This window comes from Anomaloglossus baeobatrachus, chromosome 11 (assembly GCF_048569485.1).
Source record: "Anomaloglossus baeobatrachus isolate aAnoBae1 chromosome 11, aAnoBae1.hap1, whole genome shotgun sequence".
Lineage (NCBI taxonomy): Eukaryota > Metazoa > Chordata > Amphibia > Anura > Aromobatidae > Anomaloglossus > Anomaloglossus baeobatrachus.
In genome coordinates this window covers 159446066-159467991 of record NC_134363.1, presented here as the reverse complement: position 1 = coordinate 159467991, position 21926 = coordinate 159446066, and the positions used below count along the sequence as shown (strand labels likewise).

Sequence of the window (21926 nt, the reverse complement as noted above, 5' to 3'; positions counted from 1 at the left end):
TCCATATACACCATTCTTACTATAAAGGTAAGGACAGTGCAAGGATGTGGCCGTCACACTTCCATTAAACCCAAAATAAAAAATAATATGGACATATACGCTGCTGTAACTAAATAAAAGCATAGTGAATATAAAGAAACATAGGGTACTTCGTTAACACTATTTTTGATCAAAAAAGCGTAAAGGCATCCCACCGCGACAAGGTGTACAATTTTCTCTGAACTGAGCATTACATCCATTGCATCCCATGGCTGTGTCCAGTTGGGACCCGGTCACTCTCTGCCCTTATTCAGATTGAGATCTGTTCTGACACATGGTAAGGTTTTAATACTAGAGACCATTCGGTACCGTCCCGATATGAGTACACCTTGTTGTGGTGGGATAGCTTTACACTTTTTTTTTTATCAAAAATAGTGCTTACTAAGTACCCTATGTTTATGTGCACTATGCTTTTATTTAGTTACTGCAGCGTATATGTCCATATTATTTTTAATTTTGGGTTTAATGGGAGTGGACTGTCCTTACCTTATAGTAAGAATGGTGTATATGGAAAGGCTTTATACAGCCTGATTAGTTACAGTAGGGTATATGTTCATATTATTTTCAATTTGGGTTTTCTTTGTCTCATAGCCAGTGTGAACATGCGCTTATAACATGCATGTGTACCAACTCAAGAATATCTCTGGGAAAAATGCTCACATTCCCCATTGACTTCCATTATACTCAGTACACAATTGGCACCCATCTGAGCACTGACTGCTGGTTACAAATACCGAGCACCTGAACATGGTAGTGCCCACTCATCACTAGTTACGAGTACTGAGCACCCGAGCATGGTAGTGCCCACTCATCACTAGTTACGAGTACCAAGCACCTGAGCATGGTAGTGCCCGCTCATCACTAGTTACAAGTACTGAGCACCCGAGCATGGTAGTGCCCGCTCATCACTAGTTACAAGTACTGAGCACCTGAGCATGGTAGTGCCCGCTCATCACTAGTTACAAGTACTGAGCACCTGAGCATGGTAGTGCCCGCTCATCACTAGTTACAAGTACTGAGCACCCGAGCATGGTAGTACTCGTTCAATGAATGTTCTTTTAGAGTATAAAAGAAGGGGACCGCACAATTCTCAAAGCCAAGTGACACTTCTTTATTTCATACAGTGCAGCATAAAAGGCAGGGAAGGATCTGGGTGCAGGCTCCTCAAAGGGACGACGGCCGTTTCGCTTCTGTGTACGCTTCGACTGGTCCACGAGGAAGGACCAATCGAAGCGTACACAGACGCGACACGGCCGTCGTCCCTTTGAGGAGCCTGCACCCAGATCCTTCCCTGTCTTTTATGCTGCACCATATGAAATAAAGAAGTGTCACTTGGCTTTGAGGATTGTGCAGTCCCCTTCTTTTATACTCTAAAAGAACATTCTCTGGAAGTCTTCAATTTTACAGGACGAGCACTCCCCAGCTGTGAATGTTTGGAGCCCAGATCCTATTCCACCTGTTTGTGTGACCCCCGCAAGGTAAAAGCCAGTGGTGCAGGGCTACAATTCTGATTATTCATGCTATGGTAGTGCCTGCTCATCACTAGTTACGAGTACTGAGCACCCGAGCATGGTAGTGCCCGCTCATCACTAGTTACGAGTACTGAGCACCCGAGCATGGTAGTGCCCGCTCATCACTAGTTACCAGTACTGAGCACCCGAGCATGGTAGTGCCCGCTCATCACTAGTTACGAGTACTGAGCACCTGAGCATGGTAGTGCCCGCTCATCACTAGTTACGAGTACTGAGCACCCGAGCATGGTAGTGCCCGCTCATCACTAGTTACGAGTACTGAGCACCCGAGCATGGTAGTGCCCGCTCATCACTAGTTACGAGTACTGAGCACCCGAGCATGGTAGTGCTCGCTCATCACTAGTTACCAGTACTGAGCACCCGAGCATGGTAGTGCCCGCTCATCACTAGTTACGAGTACTGAGCCCCGAGCATGGTAGTGCCCGCTGATCACTAGTTACGAGTACTGAGCACCCGAGCATGGTAGTGCCCATTCATCATTAAAGAACTTGTTTTTTCCAGACAACCCCTTTAAGATTTTTTGTTATGCTATAGGCATTTCTATTGACTAGTCAGTGGCTGGATACTAAAACCCCCAAACAAGTGCTCGCCAAGGAGCAGAAGTGCTCAGCTTGTCCTGGGATAGAAGCAGAACGATGTATGGACACATGGACTTTCCATTGAGCTCATACACCGCTCTACTCACACTTGAGAATAAGCTGAGAGTTTCTGCCCCTTAGGACAATCAGGGGGGTCTCAACACTATTAAATAGGGAAGTGTTTAAAAGTTTAGTTACTCTTTAAAATGAGTAATCCTGCAGATATAATTTGTCAGCTATACATTAGATAGGTGAGATTGTGAGATCGGTGAGGGGGTCTGACTGCTGGACCCCGATCCATTCTTAGCACAGGGGACCCCGGTACATCTTTGCAACCCAGATAATGCTGATGACTAATATACTGCACCTGTTCAGACAAGAAGCACCATCGTATCCCCCCGCAGCATACAGCAGTCCATGAAGCACCGCAACACCAAGACAACTCCGCCGAGTTCCCATCGAAACTTCCGGCTGCCAAGTATTTGTCACTGGGTCGTACGACTCTACTGTAGCAAGGTCAGACGTCCCATCATAGCTGTAAAGAGGAGGAATAGGATCAACTGCACATATAAGCTAGATCACATTGCAAGGAGCAGTGGGGAGAGTGTAGAAAACAGATGCCAAGCACATCAGGGAGCGGCTGATCTCCTCCAAGAAGAAAAGGATCGGGCATGTTGTATTGCAACAGCCTGATCTTTTTGTTCCCTTTCTAAATTTAGGGGTGGACAAAAGTAACTCATCCATCTCTATCAATACTTACCCACCCACTGCATAAAGCTTATTTCCGATAGCTGCCACACCCACGCGGGCCCGTCGTGTGGACATAGAAGCCACCATGTGCCAACGGTCAGTGCGGGTATCATATGCTTCACAGTCACCGTGTATGGCAAAGAGACTGCCACCACCTACAGAGGAGAAACACACACACAAAGGGCTTAGGTACAGAACACAAGACAAAAGGAGGAAAATATACATGTACTAAGTAAGCGTCAGCCCGGTGTAGAGGGAGAGAAGACCTGGCCAAGAGGGCTTACAATCTACAAGGAAAGGGGATGAAAGAGGAGGATGGCAGTATCTCATCGGCTTTGAGATTCCCTGAAGAGATGAGGTTTTAGGTTGTTTTTGAAGATAGATATTGGCTGATGTGTTGGGATAGCAAGTCCTAGAGCATGGAGGAAGCTCGGGAGAAAACCTGGGGATGAACATTATGAGGACTAGAGGTGACAACATACAGTAGAAGGAGGTCTATGTGGGGAGCATTCAGGAGATTAGGGCAGAGATGTATAGAGAAGGCAGGTAATATACTGGAGATTATATGATAGGAGGTATCAGGAGATTAGGGAGAGATGTATGGAGAGGACAGGTTATATACTGGAGATTATATGTGGGGATGTATCAGGAGATTAGGGAGAGATATATGGAGAAGGCGGGTTATATATACTGGAGATTATGTGTGAGGAGGTATCAGGTGATTAGAGCAGAGATGTATGGAGAGGACAGGTTATATAATGGAGATTATATGTGGGGATGTATCAGGAGATTAGGGCAGAGATGTATGGAGAGGACAGGTTATATAATGGAGATTATATGTTGGGATGTATCAGGAGATTAGGGTAGAGATGTATGGAGAGGACAGGTTATATACTGGAGATTATATGTGGGGATGTATCAGGAGATTAGGACAGATGTATGGAGAGGACATGTTATATACTGGAGATTATATGTGGGGATGTATCAGGAGATTAGGGCAGAGATGTATGGAGAGGACAGGTTATATACTGGAGATTATATGTGGGGATGTATCAGGAGAGTAGGGCAGAGATGTATGGAGAGGACAGGTTATATAATGGAGATATGTGGGGATGTATCAGGAGATTAGGGCAGAGATGTATGGAGAGGACAGGTTATATACTGGAGATTATATGTGGGGATGTATCAGGAGATTAGGGCAGAGATGTATGGAGAGGACAGGTTATATAATGGAGATATGTGGGGATGTATCAGGAGATTAGGACAGAGATGTATGGATAGGACAGGTTATATACTGGAGATTATATGTGGGGATGTATCAGGAGATTAGGACAGAGATGTATGGAGAGGACAGGTTATATACTGGAGATTATGTGTGGAAACTAGTGATGGGCAGACTCGCAGATAACTGGACCTAGGACCTAACCGGATTTATAAAAAAAAAAAAAAAAAATCCGGTTCCAGCCCAGAATTGATGCGAGTTATCTGGCCGGAAGCCAGTCCCCATATAAGTCTATCTGACAAATAAAAATGGTGGTAAAATGGATGGGGGGATAGGAGCAGGCGCTTCATACTTACATAGTCTCCGGTGCAACTGTAACTGCTCCTACGGCCATTCATTCACTTCCGGGACCACTCATTTACCTTCATGCATATGCACCACTTCCCCCGCCCACTGGCATCTGTGATTGGTTGTAGTAAGAACCACACCCACTCTGAGTGACTGCTTCCAATCACAGACGCTATGTGCATCTATCCTGGTATAAAAATAAATATATTATGATACCCAGCACAGATAAAGCGTATAGCTACAGGCAGCAGCCCCCAGCCGTGCGCTTATCTTATCTGTGTGTCAAAATAGGACTAAAGGTACCGTCACACATAACGAGATCGCAGCGGAGTCACGGTTTCCGTGACGCAGTAGCGATCCCGTTAGCGATCTTATTATATGTGACACCTACCAGCGATCAGGCCCCTGCTGTGAGATCACTAGTCATTGCAGAATGGTCCAGGCCATTTTCTTCAAAGGCGATGTCCTGCTGGGCAGGACACATCGCTGTGTTTTACACTGTTTGACAGGATCACAGTGACTGCTGAGATCGTTATACAAGTCGCTACTGCGAGCTGTATCGTTACTGAGTCGTTGGTAAGATCTGACTGTGTGACATCTCACCAGCGACCTCCCAGTGACTTACCTGCGATCCCTATCAGGTCGCATCGTTTTCGGGATCGCTGGTAAGTCGTTGTGTGTGACTGGGCCTTAACGGCTTACAACTCTTTTAATTATTTAAGTACATTTTAAAAACGGCATTCGGTCTCCCCCCCCAATTTTGATACCCAGCCATGATAAAGCCCGACAGCTGGGGGCTGGTATTCTCAGGCTGGGCAGACCCATGGTTATTGAGCCCCCCCTAGCCTAAAAATAACCTGGAGCCACCCAAGATTGCTGCATCCATTAGATGTGACATCCCTGCACTTTACCTGGCTCATCCTGATTGCTCTGATGCGGTAGCAATCGGGGTAATAAGGGGTTAAATCGAAGCTCACAGCTGCCACTAAGCCCTGAGGTGGGGTTACTGAGTTTTAGGAAGTACCCTGGAGGTCAAGATACCTGCAGACACAGGTGGAGGGCCGTGGGAACCTCCAGCTGTGTCCGCAACTAACCTGAGTGACTTCACTGCTGAACGCGCGGCTCACTTAGTCTCTGCCTGAAACTCACAATGAGCAATCTAGTTTATGGCACTCACTGTGATTCAAATGTAGTAATGCTGGAATCATCGGGAGACCTCATGTGGATTATGTTGGACCTACAGGCATGTTTCTGGGGTTAATATAGTGGTGAAAGAGGGTGTTTTTTTGTATTTCATTTCAAATAAAGGATTTTTTCCGTGTATGTGTTTATTTACTTTCACTTACAGATTAGTAATGGGGGGGTCTCATAGACGCCTCCCATTACTCATCTAGGGCTTAGTGGCAAGCTGTAAGCTGCGATTAACCCCTTATTACCACGATTGCCACCACAGCAGGGTAATCGGGAAAAGCCGGGTAAAGTACTAGGATTATCACATCGAATGGATGCTGCAATCTTGGGTGGCTGCAGGATGCTATTTTTAGGCTGGGGGGGCTCAACAACCATGCGTCTCTCTAGCCTGAGAATACCAGCCCCCAGCTCTTGGGCTTTATCGTGGCTGGGTATCAAACGTTTTTTAAAATTATTTATTTAAATAATTTAAAAACAAAAACCGCATGTGGTTCCTCCTATTTTGATATACAGCCAAGATAGCCACAGGGCTGAGGGCTGCAGCCTGTAGCCAAATGCTTTATCTGTGCTGGGTATCATAATATGGGGGGACCCTATGCCAAATATTTAATTTATTGTTACTCTACGATAGACCCACAGACAGTGCCTGTGATTGGAAATGTCAGACATGCTGTCACTCAGGGTGGGGGCGTGTCTAACTGCAACCAATCACAGGTGCTGGTGGGCGGGGAAAGCAGTGCATATGCATGAGGCTAATAAGCGGTTCTGGATGTGAATGGGCGCCGCTGGAGCAGTTACAGCAGCACCAGAGGCTCGGTAAGTATGAAGCAAGTTGCCGAAACCGGGTCAATGCTCGGAATTCCCTGAGCATTCCGGGCCCGGCCATCGGGTACATTTGAAACCGCGCGGATCCAGACTTTTACAGTGGAGATATGAGTGGATTAGGGCAGATATGTGTGGAGAGGACGGGAGATTTAAAGGAGATTATATGCGGGGAGGTATCAGGAGATTAAAGCAGATATGTACGGAGACGTAATGTGGGCAGAGGTGGATTAACTAGCAAAGTCGGAAGGGTGAAAGAGCCACAATGGAAGAAGTTGCCGAATTCTACATGATTTACCAGTCATTTTGTCCCTGCAGTCCACATCTACTCCTCTCTATAACCAATACATTAGTGTTACTGGCTATAATCAGCAGAAAACAAGTCATTTATCTCCTCACCAACTGCAAATAGCACAGTGCTGGCCCCCTCGCAGCGCCGTGGTCGGGTTCGACTGTTGCTGAGAACCCCCCGCTGTTCTGGCATCAGATGATACTTCAGCGCCTCAATCAAAAGGTCTTTGCACTCCGAATGGTGACGTACAAGAAGCTCGGTGTCCACACTGCTCATCAGGAAATCTCTGCTCAGCAAGGGGAGCCGCACACACTTCATTAACTGCCGGAAATAGGGAGCGTCAGGCACCACATCGGATGCTGCAGGCAATATTTGTCAGCTCATATGTATATGCTCCTCACCCGGGGAACGTGCTGTCTCCTGCCATCCACATCATGTTTGACCCAGTTTAGGACAGCTCGGTACACCTCCTCCTCAGAGGGGACATTCAGACTGTCGCTGGAGATCAGGTCCAGCACCTAGAACCGCAAACACATGAGAGAAATTAGAGAAATTATTTAGGTTGCCTTTATAAGGGAAGATGTCAGCAACGAAACACAAAGCAAATGGACCATTTTAAAAAAAAAGTTGGACAATCCCTTTAAGCCCATCAGGCTCGCCAGTGTGACTTTTAATTTTTTTCTGGACAGTTTATTTTAACTATTGCGATGCAGGAAGGTCACACATTCAATTAAAATTAGTGTGTCCCCTCAACAAGGTCAGGAAGCCGCTTTTTTCCCTAGTGGGCCCCAAGAACAGGGTCAGGGTGCTGCTTCTTGCACTAGTGGGCACTCACAACAGGGTCGGGGCGCGGCTTTTTGCACTAGTGGGCTCCCACAACAGGGTACAGGCGCAGCTTTTTGCAATAATGGGCCCCCACAACAGGGTAGGGGCGCCACTTTTTGCACTAGTGGGTCCCCACAACAGGGTCGGGGTGTCCCTTCTTGGCGTAGTGGGTCCCCACAACAGGGTCGGGGCGCCGCTTTTTGTACTAGTGGGCCCCCACAACAGGGTCAGGGCGTCACTTCTTGGAGTAGTGGGTCCCCACAACAGGGTCAGGGCACCGCTTTTTGTACTAGTAGGCCCCCACAACAGGGTCGGGACGCTGCTTTTTGCACTAGTGGGCTCCCCCAACAGGGTTGGGACGCCGCTTTTTGTACTAGTGGGCCCCCACAACATGGTCGGGGCGCCGCTTCTTGGTCTAGTGGGTCCCCAGAACAGAGTCGGGGCGCCGCTTCTTGCCGGCTGCAATTTTAACAATCGTTTCCCCATGAAACAGAGAGACCTGTCTGAATCCCACCGCCAAATTGATGGATCCTGTGTGATCAGATGTGTATGTAGGTGTTATCAAGCATTATAATCTTGCTTCTGATGATAAGAAAACTTCTGTAAACTCTGACTGAGGCTGGACTCACACGAATGTATGAAAAAATGGTCCCATTCTCATCCAGGAGAGTAGGACAATTTTTTTCTCACGTGTCATCCATGTGCTGTCCGCGTGCAATCCGTTTTTTTTCTCAGCAGCTATTAGTCATCTACAGTCATTTACAGTGTTCTGTGCTACATGATGGTGATGTATCCATAAAAAACGGACGTCACTAGGATGGTCCATGTGGCGTCCGTTTTTTTCTCACACCCATTGACTTGTATTGGCAAGTCTCGGACGATTACGGCAGCAAATTGCAGCATGTTGCGATTTTTCTCTCATCCAGAATCTGGTTGAGAAAAAATCTGACCAACTTCTCTGCCTCATTGACCAACATTGGTCCGAGTGCAATAAAAGATTTTCTCGCATTGCACTCGTCCGATTTATACACTCATATGAGCATACCCAAAGTAAGAGTCTTAAAAGCTCCAGTGGCCACTGTGAAAATTGCAAGATAATTTTTGCCTCTTTCAATTAAGAGCAAGAGCAATATATATACATACATACACACACACAGTATATAATACATGTATCACATAAACCTGATTTAAACAGAAATTGCTAATTTTTTTTATGACGGTTTCCATCTAAACCCATCAGCTTTCTGTAGGTACAAATATTAATTAAAATCTCCAATTTTTGTTTTGCTTCTTCTTCCTATTATTATTATTATTATTATTATTATTAAAGTTTGGAATATAAAAAAATTGCCAAAAATTAAAAAGGAAAAGTATTTTTAAACCCCCCCCCCCACAAAAACAGGTTTCTGCTAAAAAAAACCAAACACACACAACAAATAAGTGTCAAAAATATACACAGATTTTTTTATGCAGATTAAAAACCGCACCACATACTCAATGTGTGAATGCAGAATGAAGGTTACTCCGGAAAAGGAAAATTAATTTAATAAATATACAGTTAAGCCATCGGTATTGGATCGGGGGAGATAGGTCATCTGCTCCAATTAAGCACAACATAATAATTTAGAGGCTTTGTGTGAATCTTGCTTCTCTGTGTGCTTCTTTTCAGCACAAAAAAGCATGTTTTGGTAGGAAAAAAGCTGCTGAAAAAAGTGCATTTTTATGCTTTTTTTATCTATTGGGATAGGGAAAACACAGGGAAAAAAAAAAAGAAATACGGTAATTGACACGCTGCATTTTTTTCTGCAACAAAATCTGCAAGGAAAAAAAAAGAAGCAACGTGCGCACAGCAAGTCACGATTCTCATAGTCTTTCTGGGAGGCTTATTTTTACCTTGCATTATTGATTAAAATCTGTAAGGAAAAAAGCAACATGTGTCTCAGAGCCTATGGCTTTGTGCACACTGTGCATTTTTTGAGAAATCTGCACCAAAATCTGCATGCCTATCACCAGCAAAGTCTATGAGCATCCTGAGGTGCTGTGCACATGTTGCTTCCCTTTTCCTTGCAGATTTCTGTGCAGAAAATAATCTGCAGGATGTCAATTGTTGGTGTGGATTTTTTTAGCCATTGACATAAAAAAAAAAAAAAGCATGGAAAAAAACGCACCAAAACTGCATGTGTTTTTGGTGCAGTTTTCTACCAGAAGGTGCAGAAATATTCTGCACCTTCTGGTAGAAAACTGCACCAAAAACACATGCAGTTTTGGTGCATTTTTTTCCATGTTTTTTTATCTGCAGCGTGTGCACATAGTCTAAAACCGAAGCATAAACCAATACAGAAATAAAATGGAAGGTAGAGAGTTAATAGGTAAAATCTAAAATATCTTGGATTGGAGCACACTAGGAGCCGAAAACAGGAAATATCGCACAGTAATGTGACAAAACAACAGCTTGACGGAGACGCTGGCAGCCGGTGACTGGAGCCTGCAGGAAATAACACAAATAATCATTAAAAATGTGTAGAAGAAACACAGTGGGAATGGATCCATTGAACGCGAACAGCTGGGGACGGTTGCAGCTGATGCGCCGGCAGCTTCCTGTTATGGAGTTCCCCTTGCATTATGTATTACAGGCCCGTTGCTAGGAGACACGGCAATTATACACGGGCGCCTGGGTCAAGTTGTGTGAGGGGGCTTCAGAAAGACGCACGTCCTGTGTGGGAAGATGGAATAGAAAGCTCTGGTTGCCTGGACACCGAGGGATTAGACAAAACCCGAGGTGGGGTCTCGACGTCAGGGAATCAGCCGCGTCCTACAGCGATACTGATCCGGAAAATATTTTATGTGGATGAATAATTCATATCATACGGAGCAGATTATCTGCGGTAGAACGCCATCAAGGGCACTGCCGACAGCCGCAAGATGCTGCCGACAACAAGGAGGAGACTCCAATGAATGGACGTGTAGGAAGCAACTACAATACACATCATCCCAGAGAAATACATACAAGATTCCCTATCATTACTGCAATACACATCATCCCAGAGAAATACATACAAGATTCCCAATCATTACTGCAATACACATCATCCCAGAGAAATACATACAAGATTCCCTATCATTACTGCAATACACATCATCCCAGAGAAATACATACAAGATTCCCTATCATTACTGCAATACACATCATCCCAGAGAAATACATACAAGATTCCCAATCATTACTGCAATACACATCATCCCAGAGAAATACATACAAGATTCCCTATCATTACTGCAATACACATCATCCCAGAGAAATACATACAAGATTCCCTATCATTACTGCAATACACATCATCCCAGAGAAATACATACAAGATTCCCTATCATTACTGCAATACACATCATCCCAGAGAAATACATACAAGATTCCCTATCATTACTGCAATACACATCATCCCAGAGAAATACATACAAGATTCCCAATCATTACTGCAATACACATCATCCCAGAGAAATACATACAAGATTCCCAATCATTACTGCAATACTAGGAAAAGATGGAAAAAATAAAACCGGAATTCTTTCAGTTTTAATTTTGCCCATTGAGCCTCATATCGGTCTGTCACTTCCAGTTCTATGCCAAACACTTTTCAGCAGACTCATTATCATCATAGACAGGTCTACAATAACATATATGACACACACATATATAGTTGAAACCAGAAGTTTCCCTCCACTCTCTATACAGACACATCCACAGGGTTTTCCCTCCACTCTCTATACAGACACATCTGCAGGTTTTTACCTCCACTCTCCATAAAGACTCATCTGCAGGTTTTTCCCTCCGCTCTCTATAAAGACACATCTGCAGGTTTTCCCCTCCGCTCTCTATAACCTGCAGGTTTTTCCCTCCGCTCTCTATACAGACACATCTGCAGGTTTTTCCCTCCGCTCTCTATAAAGACTCATCTACAGGTTTTTCCCTCCGCTCTCTATAAAGACACATCTGCAGCTTTTTCCCTCCGCTCTCTATAACCTGCAGGTTTTTCCCTCTGCTCTCCATAAAGACTCATCTGCAGGTTTTTCCCTCCGCTCTCTATAAAGACACATCTGCAGGTTTTCCCTCCGCTCTCTATATAGACAAATCTGCAGGTTTTCCCTCCATTCTCTATAAAGACACATCTGCAGGTGTTTCCCTCAACTCTCTATACAGACACATCTGCAGCTTTTTCCCTCCGCTCTCTATAGCCTGCAGGTTTTTCCCTCTGCTCTCCATAAAGACTCATCTGCAGGTTTTTCCCTCCGCGCTCTATAAAGACACATCTGCAGGTTTTTCCTCCGCTCTCTATACAGACAAATCTGCAGGTTTTCCCTCCATTCTCTATAAAGACACATCTGCAGGTGTTTCCCTCCACTCTCTATACAGACACATCTGCAGCTTTTTCCCTCCGCTCTCTATAACCTGCAGGTTTTTCCCTCTGCTCTCCATAAAGACTCATCTGCAGGTTTTTTCTCTCCGCTCTCTATAAAGACACATCTGCAGGTTTTCCCTCCGCTTTCTATATAGACAAATCTGCAGGTTTTCCCTCCATTCTCTATAAAGACACATCTGCAGGTTTTCCCTCTGCTCTCTATAAAGACACATCTGCAGGTTTTTCCCTCCACTCTCTATACAGACACATCTGCAGCTTTTTCCCTCCGCTCTCTATAACCTGCAGGTTTTTCCCTCTGCTCTCCATAAAGACTCATCTGCAGGTTTTTCCCTCCGCTCTCTATAAAGACACATCTGCAGGTTTTCCCTCCGCTCTCTATATAGACAAATCTGCAGGTTTTCCCTCCATTCTCTATAAAGACACATCTGCAGGTGTTTCCCTCCACTCTCTATACAGACACATCTGCAGCTTTTTCCCTCCGCTCTCAATAACCTGCAGGTTTTTCCCTCTGCTCTCCATAAAGACTCATCTGCAGGTTTTTCCCTCCGCTCTCTATAAAGACACATCTGCAGGTTTTCCCTCCGCTCTCTATATAGACAAATCTGCAGGTTTTCCCTCCATTCTCTATAAAGACACATCTGCAGGTGTTTCCCTCCACTCTCTATACAGACACATCTGCAGCTTTTTCCCTCCGCTCTCTATAACCTGCAGCTTTTTCCCTCTGCTCTCCATAAAGACTCATCTGCAGGTTTTTCCCTCCGCTCTCTATAAAGACACATCTGCAGGTTTTCCCTCCGCTCTCTATATAGACAAATCTGCAGGTTTTCCCTCCATTCTCTATAAAGACACATCTGCAGGTTTTCCCTCTGCTCTCTATAAAGACACATCTGCAGGTTTTTCCCTCTACTCTCTATACAGACACATCTGCAGGTTTTTCCCTCTGCGCTCTATAAAGACACATCTGCAGGTTTTTCCCTCTACTCTCTATACAGACACATCTGCAGGTTTTTCCCTCTGCTCTCTATAAAGACACATCTGCAGGTTTTTCCCTCTGCTCTCTATAAACACACATCTGCAGGTTTTTCTCACTATCTGACATGAAATCAGAATAAACCTTTCCCATTTAAGGTCACTTAGGGACCAAAATTATTTATATTTTCCAAATGCCAGAGAAGAGAGAGAGGAAATGTTTTAAGGCATTTTTATTGCTTTCTGCAAAGTGAAAAGTTTGCATACACTGAGTACTATGCCTTTAAACAATATGGGACAGCCCATATAATGATGTCATGTCTTTGGAAGCTTCTGATAGGTTTATTGGCAACATCTGAGTTAGAGACACCTGTGGATGTATTGTAATGCACACCTGAAACACACAGTTCTGGTTAAGCTGTATATGTATCATGTCTGTTATTGTAGTTCTGTCTATGAGGGTAATGATATGCATGTTAAATACTGCACACAAAAATAAGAGAAAACGCACTTCACCTCCCCTCCAGAAAAACAGAATTAAAACAGATCACAAAGTCGTATGGATCCCAAAATGGTACCAATAAGGCCTGTTTTACACATCCAGCATTTCGCCGGTTTGCCGGATCCGGCACACTCAAGTACAATGCAATACAGTACAATGGCATTGCGGCACCATGCTGTCATGTGACCGGAGCATGTGACTGGAGCTTGCCGCTATGCCATTGTACTGTATTGCACTGTACTGGAGTGTGCCGGATTCGGCAAACCGGCGAAATGCCGGATGTGTGAAACCGGCCTAAAAACTACAGCTCATATGGACACGCAATGAAAGAGATATAGCTCTTTGAAGGCGAGGAGGGAAAAATCCAAAGCAAAGAGAGGCGCACTGTCACCCAAAGACCCGCGTAAACCTGGAACCGGCCTTGACTAATAATCAAAGCTCACCTCCTCCCTCTCTCTGCACTGATCACAGAGTATTGCACTCTCCCACAGAAGCCAAGGAACATTTCCAGACTATCATTTCAGTTTTCTTTTTTGTATGAGTGTACACGTGCATGGAGCTTCAGCTAAGAGTCCATAGCACATAGTTTTACTGTATCTTATAAAGTTACATTGATACAAAGTGGCCACTCTTTACTTGGAAAACAGAGAAACTCAAGAAAATGTCTCTCGACAGGGTGCTACACCATCTCCACTATGTAGAAAGCCTGCGGTCAGCTCTCCTGGGGATGGTGATGCACAGTGGTAGAATGGGTATCCCGACATTAAACCATGAAATACCATGTTTTTGCAACTGAGCAGTGCCTATACAGTCATATGAAAAAGTTTGGGCACCCCTATTAATGTTAACCTTTTTTCTTTATAACAATTTGAGATTTTGCAAAAGCTATTTCAGTTTCATATATCTAATAACTGATGGACTGAGTAATATTTCTGGATTGAAATGAGGTTTATTGTACTAACAGAAAATGTGCAATCCGCATTTAAACTAAATTTGCCCGGTGCAAAAGTATGGGCACCCTTATCAATTTCTTGATTTGAACACTCCTAACTACTTTTTACTGACTTACTGAAGCACTAAATTGGTTTTGTAACCTCATTGAGCTTTGCACTTCATAGGCAGGTGTATCCAATCATGAGAAAAGGTATTTAAGGTGGCCACTTGCAAGTTGTTCTTCTATTTGAATCTCCTATGAAGAGTGGCATCATGGGCTCCTCAAAACAGCTCTCAAATGATCTGAAAACAAAGATTATTCAACATAGTTGTTCAGGGGAAGGTACAAAAAGTTGTCTCAGAGATTTAAACTGTCAGTTTCCACTGTGAGGAACATAGTAAGGAAATGGAAGAACCAGTGGCGTAACTAGAGTTGGATGGGCCCCGGTGCAAAGTTTAGACCTGGGCCCCCCCTCCACATACACAGACACTTGGGGTAAGGCATACCTCCCAACTTTTAAAGAAGGAAAAGAAGGACAAAGTTTGCGGCGCGCTACGCGCGCCGCGGCAAATTTTTAGGCCACGCCCCCTAACCACACCCATTTCACAGTCACGCCCATATCCACTCCCCATCCACACCCATTCAGCATGGACACGCAGGCAGCCGGCGGGCCTCCAGCATGGACACGCAGGCAGCCGGCGGGCCTCCAGCATGGACACGCAGGCAGCCGGCGGGCCTCCAGCATGGACACGCAGGCAGCCGGCGGGCCTCCAGCATGGACACGCAGGCAGCCGGCGGGCCTCCAGCATGGACACGCAGGCAGCCGGCGGGCCTCCAGCATGGACACGCAGGCAGCCGGCGGGCCTCCAGCATGGACACGCAGGCAGCCGGCGGGCCTCCAGCATGGACACGCAGGCAGCCGGCGGGCCTCCAGCATGGACACGCAGGCAGCCGGCGGGCCTCCAGCATGGACACGCAGGCAGCCGGCGGGCCTCCAGCATGGACACGCAGGCAGCCGGCGGGCCTCCAGCATGGACACGCAGGCAGCCGGCGGGCCTCCAGCATGGACACGCAGGCAGCCGGCGGGCCTCCAGCATGGACACGCAGGCAGCCGGCGGGCCTCCAGCATGGACACGCAGGCAGCCGGCGGGCCTCCAGCATGGACACGCAGGCAGCCGGCGGGCCTCCAGCATGGACACGCAGGCAGCCGGCGGGCCTCCAGCATGGACACGCAGGCAGCCGGCGGGCCTCCAGCATGGACACGCAGGCAGCCGGCGGGCCTCCAGCATGGACACGCAGGCAGCCGGCGGGCCTCCAGCATGGACACGCAGGCAGCCGGCGGGCCTCCAGCATGGACACGCAGGCAGCCGGCGGGCCTCCAGCATGGACACGCAGGCAGCCGGCGGGCCTCCAGCATGGACACGCAGGCAGCCGGCGGGCCTCCAGCATGGACACGCAGGCAGCCGGCGGGCCTCCAGCATGGACACGCAGGCAGCCGGCGGGCCTCCAGCATGGACACGCAGGCAGCCGGCGGGCCTCCAGCATGGACACGCAGGCAGCCGGCGGGCCTCCAGCATGGACACGCAGGCAGCCGGCGGGCCTCCAGCATGGACACGCAGGCAGCCGGCGGGCCTCCAGCATGGACACGCAGGCAGCCGGCGGGCCTCCAGCATGGACACGCAGGCAGCCGGCGGGCCTCCAGCATGGACACGCAGGCAGCCGGCGGGCCTCCAGCATGGACACGCAGGCAGCCGGCGGGCCTCCAGCATGGACACGCAGGCAGCCGGCGGGCCTCCAGCATGGACACGCAGGCAGCCGGCGGGCCTCCAGCATGGACACGCAGGCAGCCGGCGGGCCTCCAGCATGGACACGCAGGCAGCCGGCGGGCCTCCAGCATGGACACGCAGGCAGCCGGCGGGCCTCCAGCATGGACACGCAGGCAGCCGGCGGGCCTCCAGCATGGACACGCAGGCAGCCGGCGGGCCTCCAGCATGGACACGCAGGCAGCCGGCGGGCCTCCAGCATGGACACGCAGGCAGCCGGCGGGCCTCCAGCATGGACACGCAGGCAGCCGGCGGGCCTCCAGCATGGACACGCAGGCAGCCGGCGGGCCTCCAGCATGGACACGCAGGCAGCCGGCGGGCCTCCAGCATGGACACGCAGGCAGCCGGCGGGCCTCCAGCATGGACACGCAGGCAGCCGGCGGGCCTCCAGCATGGACACGCAGGCAGCCGGCGGGCCTCCAGCATGGACACGCAGGCAGCCGGCGGGCCTCCAGCATGGACACGCAGGCAGCCACAGTGAGGCGGCCGGTCGCCCACACAGTGAGGTGGCCGGTCGCCTTCACAGACAGGCGGCAGGGGGGCGCCCGCACAGACAGGCGGCAGGGGGGCGCCCGCACAGACAGGCGGCAGGGGGGCGCCCGCACAGACAGGCGGCCGGGGGGCGCCCGCACAGACAGGCGGCCGGGGGGCGCCCGCACAGACAGGCGGCCGGGGGGCGCCCGCACAGACAGGCGGCCGGCCGACCGCACAGACAGGCGGCCGGCCGACCGCACAGAGAGGCTCCGGCCGGGGGTGAGGGGGGGGGAGGGAGGGAAATCAGCGCTGGGGAGATTTTACTGTACCAGCAGCAGCACAGGCAGCGCTCCTCTCTGTTATGCCACGTCTACTGGGATGGTAGGAGGGAAAAGCAGGGAGGCGGAGAGAGAGTGGGTGGGCGGAGCCCGGGAGCCGGCCGTCCCGATCGTGGCAACGGGACAAACAACGTAAAGCGTGAAAGTCCCGCTGTATCCGGGACGGTTGGGAGGTATGGGGTAAGGGATAATGACACTGACACTCGGGGTACAGGATAATGACGCTGACACTTGGCTCTCACCCACAGCACCCTGAAATCCCTCTATCAGCACCCAGCTTTCCTATGTTCTGATATTTATCTTGTCCTCAGCACCCAGCTTTCCCATATCAGAGCATGAGAAAGCTGGGTGCTGAGAGATGTATATCAGAACATGGGAAAGCTGGGTGCTGAGAGATGTATATCAGAACATGGGAAAGCTGGGTGCTGAGAGATGTATAGCAGAGCATGGGAAAGTTGGCTGCTGAGGGAAAGAGCCTTTTCCCCTCAGCACAAAACATTTCCATCCCATACTTGTATCTTTGTCCCCCCTGTATAAAGTTCTCAAAATACTATAACAGCCCCCACATAGCCTTCCAAATAATTGTATAAAGGGTCTCACATAACCCTTCATATATTAGAATGCAGATACATAGCCCTCCATATATTATAATGCACCCCCATAATCCTCCATGTATAAAGTAGCCCTTCAATTATAATGCATTTCCCATAGTTCTCCATGTATTAAAATTCACCCCATAGTTCTCCATATATTATACTGCACCACATAGTCCTCCATGTTTTATAATGCACTTCCATAGTCCATGTATAAGGTAGCCTCCATAGTCCTCCATATATTATAATGCAGCCCCCATAGTCCTATATGTATTATAACACAAACCCATAAAACTTCAGATGGTATTATGCAGCCCCATACTCCTCCATGTATAATTCACCCCTATATTCCATGTATAAGGTGTCCCTTCATTTTGTATTATACAGCCCCCCCCCCCGACCTCCATTTTAATGCAGCCCTATAGACCTCCAGTATAATGCAGCCTCATAGACCTCTATGTATATTACACCTCTATATTCAATGTATAAGGTGTCCTTCATGTTTATTATGCAGCCTCACCAGGCCTCCATATATAATAATGCAGCCAACCTCTCCAGGCCTCCATGTATAATATAGCAGCCAGCCTCCCAGGCCTCCATGTATAATATAGCAGCCAGCCTCCCCAGGCCTCCATGTATAATAATGCAGCCAGCCTCCCCAGGCCTCCATGTATAATAATGCAGCCAGCCTCCCCAGGCCTCCATGTATAATAATGCAGCCAGCCTCCCCAGGCCTCCATGTATAATAATGCAGCCAGCCTCCCCAGACCTCCATGTATAATAATGCAGCCAGCCTCCCCAGGCCTCATGTATAATAATGCAGCCAGCCTCCCCAGGCCTCCATGTATAATAATGCAGCCAGCCTCCCCAGGCCTCCATGTATAATAATGCAGCCAGCCTCCCCAGACCTCCATGTATAATAATGCAGCCAGCCTCCCCAGACCTCCATGTATAATAATGCAGCCAGCCTCCCCAGGCCTCCATGTATAATAATGCAGCCAGCCTCCCCAGGCCTCCATGTATAATAATGCAGCCAGCCTCCCCAGGCCTCATGTATAATAATGCAGCCAGCCTCCCCAGGCCTCCATGTATAATAATGCAGCCAGCCTCCCCAGGCCTCCATGTATAATAATGCAGCCAGCCTCCCCAGGCCTCCATGTATAATAATGCAGCCAGCCTCCCCAGGCCTCCATGTATAATAATGCAGCCAGCCTCCCCAGGCCTCATGTATAATAATGCAGCCAGCCTCCCCAGGCCTCATGTATAATAATGCTGCCAGCCTCCCCAGGGCTCATGTATAATAATGCTGCCAGCCTCCCCAGGCCTCCATCTATAATAATGCTGCCAGCCTCCCCAGGCCTCCATGTACAGTATAATGCAGTCTCCCCAGGCCTCCATGTACAGTATCATGCAGCCTCCCCACCCCAGGCCTCCATGTACAGTATCATGCAGCCTCCCCACCCCAGGCCTCCATGTACAGTATCATGCAGCCTCCCCACCCCAGGCCTCCATGTACAGTATCATGCAGCCTCCCCACCCCAGGCCTCCATGTACAGTATCATACAGCCTCCCCACCCCAGGCCTCCATGTACAGTATCATGCAGCCTCCCCACCCCAGGCCTCCATGTACAGTATCATGCAGCCTCCCCACCCCAGGCCTCCATGTACAGTATCATACAGCCTCCCCACCCCAGGCCTCCATGTACAGTATCATGCAGCCTCCCCACCCCAGTTCTCCATGTACAGTATCATGCAGCCTCCCCACCCCAGGCCTCCATGTACAGTATCATGCAGCCTCCCCACCCCAGGCCTCCATGTACAGTATCATACAGCCTCCCCACCCCAGGCCTCCATGTACAGTATCATGCAGCCTCCCCACCCCAGGCCTCCATGTACAGTATCATGCAGCCTCCCCACCCCAGGCCTCCATGTACAGTATCATACAGCCTCCCCACCCCAGGCCTCCATGTACAGTATCATGCAGCCTCCCCACCCCAGTTCTCCATGTACAGTATCATGCAGCCTCCCCACCCCAGGCCTCCATGTACAGTATCATGCAGCCTCCCCAACCCAGGCCTCCATCATGGAGGCCTGGGTTGGGGAGGCTGCATGATACTGTACATGGAGGCCTGGGGTGGGGAGGCTGCATGATACTGTACATGGAGGCCTGGGGTGGGGAGGCTGCATGATACTGTACATGGAGGCCTGGGGTGGGGAGGCTGCATGATACTGTACATGGAGGCCTGGGGTGGGGAGGCTGCATGATACTGTACATGGAGGCTCCATGTACAGTATCATGCAGCCTCCCCACCCCAGGCCTCCATGTACAGTATCATACAGCCTCCCCACCCCAGGCCTCCATGTACAGTATCATGCAGCCTCCCCACCCCAGGCCTCTGACCACCGTGTACTCACTTTATATATATAAAAAAAAAAAAACAAGTACTCACCGATCTTCTCCTTCCACTGCTGCTCTGTCCTGACGTCTCCTTGTTCCACTGCTGCTGTACTCCCTGCTCTCCTCCTTCCACTGCTGCTCGTCCTCCTCTCTCTCCCGGTGCTCCGGTCGGCGTCCTCCCTCCCTGCGCTCTGTGCACTCAGCACAGCAGTCGCACAGGAGTGACGTCACCGCGCAGGCACAGGGGGAGTATGATGATGCAGAGCGGCGCTGGCCGCTCTATGCTTCATTATTACTGTGCGCGGTGACGGGGGAGGGGGGCCCCGGTGCCGCCGCTGACATCGGGCAGGAGGGCCCGGTGTCGGGGGCGGCAGCGGGTCATATAGTGGGCGCGTGCACTGTGACAGATCAGCGCAGCTTCTCTCTCACTGAGAGGAGCTGGCTGCTGATCTGTCGGGTCCCCGCGGGCCCCAAACTGCCCGGGCCCGGTCGCGATGGCGACCGCTGCGACCGCGGTCGTTACGCCCCTGGGAAGAACACAGGTACAGTTCTTGTTACTCCCAGAAGTGGCAGGCCAAGAAAAATATCAAAAAGGCAGAGAAGAAGAATGGTGAGAACAGTCAAGGACAATCCACAGACCACCTCCAAAGACCTGCAGTATCATCTTGCTGCAGATGGTGTCAATGTGCATCGGTCAACAATACAGCGCACGTTGCACAAGGAGAAGCTGTATGGGAGAGTGATGCAAAAGAAGCCATTTCTGCAAGCACGCCACAAACAGAGTCACCTGAGGTATGTAAAAGCACATTTGGACAAGCCAGTTACATTTTGGAAGAAGGTCCTGTGGACTGATGAAACAAAGATTGAGTTGTTTGGTCATACAAAAAGGCGTTATGCATGGAGGCAAAAAAACACGGCATTCCAAGAAAAGCACTTGCTACCCACAGTAAAATTGGCGGAGGTTCCATCATGCTTTGGGGCTGTGTGGCCAATGCTGGCACCGGGAATCTTGTTAAAGTTGAGGGTCGCATGGATTCAATTCAGTATCAGCAGATTCTTGACAGTAATGTGCAAGAATCAGTGAGGAAGTTGAAGTTACGCAGGGGATGGATATTTCAGCAAGACAATGATCCAAAACACCGCTCCAAATCTACTCAGGCATTCATGCAGAGGAACAATTACAATGTTCTGGAATGGCCACCCCAGTCCCCAGACCTGAATATCATTGAACATCTGTGGGATGATTTGAAGCGTGCTGTCCATGCTCGGCGACCATCAAACTTAACTGAACTGGAATTGTTTTGTAAACAGGAATGGTCAAATATACCTTCATCCAGGATCCAGGAATTCATTAAAAGCTACAGGAAGCGACTAGAGGCTGTGATTTTTGCAAAAGGAGGATCTACAAAATATTAATGTCACTTTTATGTTGAGGTGCCCATACTTTTGCACCAGTCAAATTTTGTTTAAATGCGGATTGCACATTTTCTGTTAGTACAATAAACCTCATTTCAATCCAGAAATATTACTCAGTCCATCAGTTATTAGATATATGAAACTGAAATAGCTGCTGCAAAACCCAAATTGTTATAAAGAAAAAAGGTTAACATAAATATGGGTGCCCAAACTTTTCATATGACTGTATCATGCCACACTTACGGCACCCCGATAAAAGTGAAGCTTTTTGCTCCTATCGTCTACACTTATAATAGTATATAATAATATTTATTCATTTATATAGCACTATTAATTCCACAGCACTTTACATACATTGGCAACACTGTCCCCATTGGGGCTCACAATCTAAATTCGCTATCTGTATGTTTTTGGAGTGTGGAAGGAAACCAGAGAATCCGGAGGAAACCCACGCAAACACGG

At 48.7% G+C, this 21926-nt stretch overlaps 1 protein-coding gene across 3 annotated transcripts in view; it reads right to left on the bottom strand.

Annotated features, from left to right (window-relative positions):
• KLHL17 (kelch like family member 17) overlaps positions 1 to 21926 on the bottom strand; it is a 96725-nt gene that overhangs the window by 25634 nt on the left and 49165 nt on the right. For all 3 annotated transcript variants that reach the window (XM_075328047.1, XM_075328049.1, XM_075328048.1), the window contains exons 5-8: positions 7176 to 7292; positions 6882 to 7095; positions 2910 to 3054; positions 2517 to 2684 (exon numbers count right to left, since the gene is read on the bottom strand). In XM_075328047.1, coding sequence (XP_075184162.1) covers positions 2517 to 2684; positions 2910 to 3054; positions 6882 to 7095; positions 7176 to 7292 — 644 coding nt within the window. The remainder of the gene's footprint in view (positions 1 to 2516; positions 2685 to 2909; positions 3055 to 6881; positions 7096 to 7175; positions 7293 to 21926) is intronic.